At 51.2% G+C, this 5906-nt stretch overlaps 1 protein-coding gene across 1 annotated transcript; it reads right to left on the minus strand.

Moving 5' to 3' along the window:
* Positions 1-245: 245 nt before the first annotated feature.
* Positions 246-4403, minus strand: HOXD3 (homeobox D3; the record flags this gene model as incomplete). The annotated part of the gene is made up of 3 exons (XM_082658742.1): positions 4336-4403; positions 3163-3786; positions 246-1003 (listed from the first exon to the last, which is right to left on the minus strand). The coding sequence occupies exons 2-3, from the start codon at positions 3701-3703 to the stop codon at positions 246-248; spliced, it is 1299 nt and encodes a 432-aa protein (XP_082514868.1). The 5' UTR covers positions 3704-3786; positions 4336-4403.
* Between the last annotated feature and the right edge of the window lie 1503 nt (positions 4404-5906).

Genomic DNA, 5906 nt, shown 5'->3' on the forward strand with positions numbered 1-5906 from the left:
GCACTGTCAGGCTTACAGAGGAGAATCCTTGCGGCTGATTTATGGCGAGTCACCCAAAGCAGGGCGAGCCTGGAGAGGAGGCCCAGACGCCTGCGCCTCGGCCGCTGTTGGCCCGAGACCGGAAGACAGCGACCGGGCCAGAGCGAGGGCGGGGGTCACCGAGCTGCCCCGCGGGCCCCGCCCGCCACCCCCGCCACCCAAGCAAAAGAGGTAATCGCGCCGCGAGTTCGGGCCGGTGGCTGCCGCTACAGATGCGTCAGTTTGGGGGCCTCGGGCAGGCGTCCCTGAGACGAGTGGTGGGCCGAGAGATCTGTGTAGGTGGGATGAGGGTCACACGGTCCGTGGTGGTGATTGCCGGGAATCTGCGCAGCGCAACTGTAGTCCACGCTGGCTGAAGATGGGTGCGAGAGGTGGCCCAGGTTGAAGACGGGCCCGGATGCGGGCGCCATGGAGTCGACGAAGTTGCCGCCCACGTACACCGGGCTGCCCTGCAGGTTGGCGCTGGCGAAGCCGCCGCCGTTGCTCGCCATGGGGTGGGGCTCGAATTCGGGCGCCGCGTAGCGCTTCTGCTGCGGCAGGCAGCTGCTGAGCGGCGCCGTGTAGGCAGCCAGGCCGTACATGTTGGGCTGAGATTTGGCGAAGGCGGGCGGCGAAGGCGCGTCGTAGGCCAAGCCGGGCACGGGTGGCAGCTGGCCCGAGTAGGCCACGTGGCCCGCGGCGCCGCCGAGCGGCGGGCTGCGCTCCGGGGACTGACCGGCCGGCGAGTGCAGGATACCCTTGGCCTTCTGGTCCTTCTTGTACTTCATGCGCCGGTTCTGGAACCAGATCTTGATCTGCCGCTCGGTGAGGTTCAGCAGGTTGGCCATCTCCACGCGGCGTGGCCGGCACAAGTAGCGGTTGAAGTGGAATTCCTTCTCCAGCTCCACCAGCTGTGCACTTGTGTACGCCGTGCGCACCCGCTTGGACGCTGGGCCCGGTGGGCTCTTGTCCTCGCAGCTCTCTCCTGGGCAAGGAGGGAGAGAGAGGGGACGCTGAGCGGGAGAGGTGGGGACACCCTGGGCCAGAGAGAGGTGCTTCCCAGGCTCCTGCCTCTTCCTCCCTCCCTCCCTCCCACCACCTTAATCACGGATGGAGTGGGGGAGGGGCGTTTGAGAGGTGAGATTCCAAGAGATTCCAAGAACTCAAAGGCCCCAGGCCTACTATCAGTGGCACCTGAAACTCCCATCTGCCTTCTGAAGTCCAACTCATTCTGCCCACCCCCTCCCCTTCAGCCTAGCCCATCATCTCGTCCCAAAGGCTGAGGAGGAGTTTAATGAGAGACTAGTAGCAGCTGGTAAGGCCTTCCCCCCTGTCAAAGCAGGGCCAGACTTTTTTGAACAGTCCTTCCAGCCTCTACAGCTGGGAAGGGGGTTGGGGGGGTGCGGTTGGAGGCAGCCCCAAACTGCCTTGCTCAGAGTCTGGCTCCTGGGCAAAGTACCCCAAGCACCGAATGAGGGTGGAGATCCTGGCACCTCACTCCAGCTCAGCTGTACCCATGAGCTCAGTACCCAAATGCAGGGAGGTGACAAACCATAAAATTACAGCCCCAGAGTTTTAGAGGATCCAAGACCAGGCTGGGCGTATTTTGAATACTGCAATGCTAGGAGCAGCAGCCTCAGCCCTGGTTTCCACCACCCCTGCCACCTCTCAGCAGCTTGTCCACTCCCTCCCTGGGAAGACAAATGGATTTCTCCTGGGAGGGAGGGCCTGGGTGTGCAGCTGAGAAGGAGGGGCAGAAGGAGAAGGAACTTAAAGACTTGAAGACACGTTCCCCCTACGAGCAGCAGCCCCACAGAGCAGCAGGCAAACCAGAGAGCTGACAACAAGCTAACTACATCCCAGGCCTCAAGCTAGCCCTGAGTCTGGGAGCAAGTTCATCCACCTGAAGATAAAGTACATCAGAGAGCACAAGGCCAGAAAAGTTCAGGAACCAAACAGGCTGAGCACAGAGAGGCAGAAGGCCTCAGAGCTCCCGGCCCTACCTGTCTTCTTCCACACCCCCTAAATGGACCTACGGGAAATATTCTCAACTCCAGGGTCTCCTTTTCCAGGGAGAAAAACCCAAGGCTGCTCCTGTTTCAGAGTACATCCTCTTCCCTTAGGATCTGTGCTTCCACATTAGGGATTTAATGGGGTGGGGAGAACTGAGCTGGGGTGGGCTAAGTAGAGTCCCATGGTTATTCTTTGCAGACCCTGGTTGGATTCCGGTGTGTAATTTGGGGTTTTTTTGGTTTTGTTTTTTGTTGTTCTTGTTTTTATTGTTTGGGCGGGGGTGGGGGTGGGGGTCGCCAGGCCTCACAGCTTGCGGGATCTTAGTTCCCCAACCAGGGATTGAACCTGTGCCCTCGGCAGTGAAAGTGAGGAGTCCTAACCATTGAACCGCCAGAGAATTCCCCAGGTGTGCCATTTTGTAGTTTTGTTATCTTGGGCAAGTGACTTATCTCTAACAGTTTCCTGATGGGTGTTTTGTCATATACCTACCTCAAAGCGTTCTTTGGAAAATGAAATTAGACAACGTTTGTAAAGCGCTTAACATGGTTCTTAACATAGCATTCCATAGACTTTAGTTCTTATTAATTTAAGCGAGTGGGAATCATGTGATATGAGCTACATAACCACCTGGATTTGGGGATCATAGTATCTGTCTTCAAGTTTTGAAGAGCTGTTGGTGGAAGAAGGAGTTGAGTTATGACCAGCAGCCCAGGAGAGCAGATATTAGGGCAGTATAAGGAAGAGCTGTCTATGAGTAACTCTGAGACATGTCCAGCAATGATGCCAGCAGCCTGGAATGGACATGAGCACCCTGTCACTGTAAGGATATGACCACAATCAGAGACACTAAAAAGAAAGAACAGGGAGTTCCCTGGTGGTCTAGTGGTTAGGATTCGGCACTTTCACTGCCGTGGCCCGGGTTCAATCTCTGCAGTCCCTGGTCAGGAAACTGAGATCCCTCAAACTGCGCAGCGCAGCCAAAAAAAAACCTTTTTTTCTGCATGAGGAGTTTACACATATGGCCTCCAAAGTTGCCCTTCCAGCCCTGAGCCTCTTAATTCCTGGGCGAGCTAGTCTCTTGGGGTCAGTCTGGGGGACTTAGCCCAGGCATGAGCCCCCTCAGAGAGCTACCTGCAGTGGCACAGCTGTTCTTCTGCTTGGAGTTCTGTCGGGACTCTTTCATCCAGGGAAAGATTTGCTTGCTGATGGTGGCTGAGGAGCCAGAAGCAGTGGGCCCACCCTTGGCCTTCTTGGCAGGTACTCCACCTCCAGGGTTGGTGGGCGAGGATGGGGGCAGGGCTGGTGGGGGAGGAGGGGGTGGTGGTGGCTGCTGCTCTGAGTTCAGACCAGGAGGCTGGCTGCCACCCCCACCTCCCTGACTGTTCCCAGTGCCAGGCCTCATGCAGCTTCCATTGAGTTCAGCCCCCTTGTGGGCTGGGGCTGGCAGAGGTGCAGAGCTCTGGATGGAGCAGGCAGAGCCCGGGTAATCAGTGTCCAGGGAGTTGGCAGCAGCAGGGGGTGGATAAGGCTGATGGGGGGCACTATAGCCATAAGTGTCAGCAGCTTTGCTGTAGCCATAGCCTCCGAAGAGTCCTGGGCTTTCATAGTAAGCAGCCTTCTGCATCGTGTACTCAGGAAGCTCCGGGGCCTGCTGACCCTGCTCAAATAACATTGACCACCACTGTCTCCTTCACCACCACCTCCAATGTCTGCCAAATCCTGAGAGAGCTGGGGCAGCTCCAGGCTCCAGACAACCTGCAAAGAAGAAAAATGAGAGGCCCCAGAGGGACTGTCATTGGCAAGACCAGTCAGTATAGAAGGACTAGCCCAGGCTCTCTGCTTCCCACCAACTTAATAGTAGGAGGATCTGAGATTTTATAAAGTTCAACTTATTTGAACCCTTGGAAAAGTCAGAAGGAATTTCTCATAAACACAAAAAAAGAGTTTCCTTTATCCAAGGGAAGGGGCTTTTTTTTTTTCCAGATACAATTTTCTTTCTCCAAGATTGTCAATTTAGCCTTTGAAATTACATAGAAGAGCATTTATGGCCTGATGCATTTTAATGACTGATTCTCCCACTAGACTCTGAGCTTTTTGCAGGAAGGGACTGTGTCTTATTCACCTGCGTATTCCTAACATCCAGCCCAGCGCACCACATGTAGTAAGTGCAGTAAATGCTTGTTGAATGAGTGAATGAGTGAATGGATCAGTCAGTCATTAGGTCATCCCAGGGTTTTGATGGGCAAAAGAAAGTCCTATAACACTCAGAAAAGCCAGAGCTCTCAAAAAAAGTATCTCCCCCACCTGGTTTCAAAATCACAGCATCTTTCACGGAGATGCAGATAGTCCACTCTCCGGTGACTGGGTGAGAATTGGCCGGTTAGCTCATGGGTCAGCACTGTGAAATCTACTAGGAGATAAAAGCCAAGAAGAGGACTTAAAGACTCCCAGACTTATTTTGAGGCTAGAAAAGTTTCTTCTCTTTGGTCTACATTTTTCTAGATGCTTAACTTTTTCCTCCACTACTTTTAAATGGATACCACTGGAAATGAGTGAAGAGATTTAGAATTTGAAATGCATGGAGCATGGGCGAATGAAAAATGCTTTATGTTATAACTCTATCATTTTAATCCTGCATCCATTGTATAAATAGATACTACTATTGACCTCTGCTCTGGATCATCCATTCCACCCCACCTCCCACCCAATCTACAACCAATGAGAGAACCTCTCTTGGCATGATGAATGGACCCAGAATTAGAAGAAGAAAAAAAAAAAACTAAGAAAAATTCTACCGCTTTTGTGTCCTCTGACTCTTGATGGGGGGCTTACCTTCTCACCCACCCCCCTCTTCTCCTGAAAGCCCCTAATGAGTTAAAGTATAACTAATACCATTCAACCACTTTCATCTGCTTGATAAAGAAAACTCATAGGTCAGCTCCCAGGTCTGAATTCTTGATCTCATCTTTCAGGCAGCTTTCCTTCCCCCAAACTCCCTGGTTTCCATCAGGGACATCATGATGGACCACATTATCTAGACAACTTATGTAGCCTAATGGATTTGACCACTAGTACTAAAACCACTCCTCCGTTTACTCATTTCCCCTACACTTTCACCAAACAGCCTAACTCAATTTTTTAAATTCTTCATATTAGCCTTTATTTGGTAGTAGAGTTGCCCATTTTGTTTTCAAATAAAAGCGAATATGCCATTAATCTTGATAAGAGAAAGACCCTTCTCAATGGAATAACAGAATACTAGGATGTAATGTTTTAGGAATAGTTTCTATTGTTGTTCTTAAACTTATGTAATTAGGATATCTACCAAACAAAGCTGGTCTTAATCTTTCATTCATTTTCTGTATCATTCTCTGACTATTAAAGTTACTGCATATTAAATGGACAGCTACATCCTCATCCTGTGACTAATATTTGTATGTATTTGCCCACAGGCCAAAGGACTACATGTACTCCGAGTTTGGTTAAATCTCTGGACTTTTCTGGGATCCTGCTTCCAGTCTTAAACCTTGGTCCCTCTGGATGTCAAAATGGTCACATTTGACATTCAGACCACCAGAACTCGCTGCTGTTTCTGTCACTCCATTTACAGCAGTGCAAGCAAAACATCCCCCCTCTTGCCTCCCAGGATGACCAAGTTTATCTTGATAGGTAGACCAGTCACATTAAAATAGCTTCTTTAGGAACTGACCAAGTCTTTGAAACAGATAGCTTTACATATATAGTTGTTCCCATGGCATATTCCTAGACAAACCTCTGTGCATGTACCTCAAAAGTGCAACTACTGGGCAGCTCCATGAATAAGCAGAGTCTGTTCTCCCACTTCTGTTTTCATTGTCTTAAGGAATTTCAAGGGT

The sequence above is a fragment of the Grampus griseus genome (genome assembly GCF_964374135.1).
Source record: "Grampus griseus genome assembly, chromosome: 7".
Lineage (NCBI taxonomy): Eukaryota > Metazoa > Chordata > Mammalia > Artiodactyla > Delphinidae > Grampus > Grampus griseus.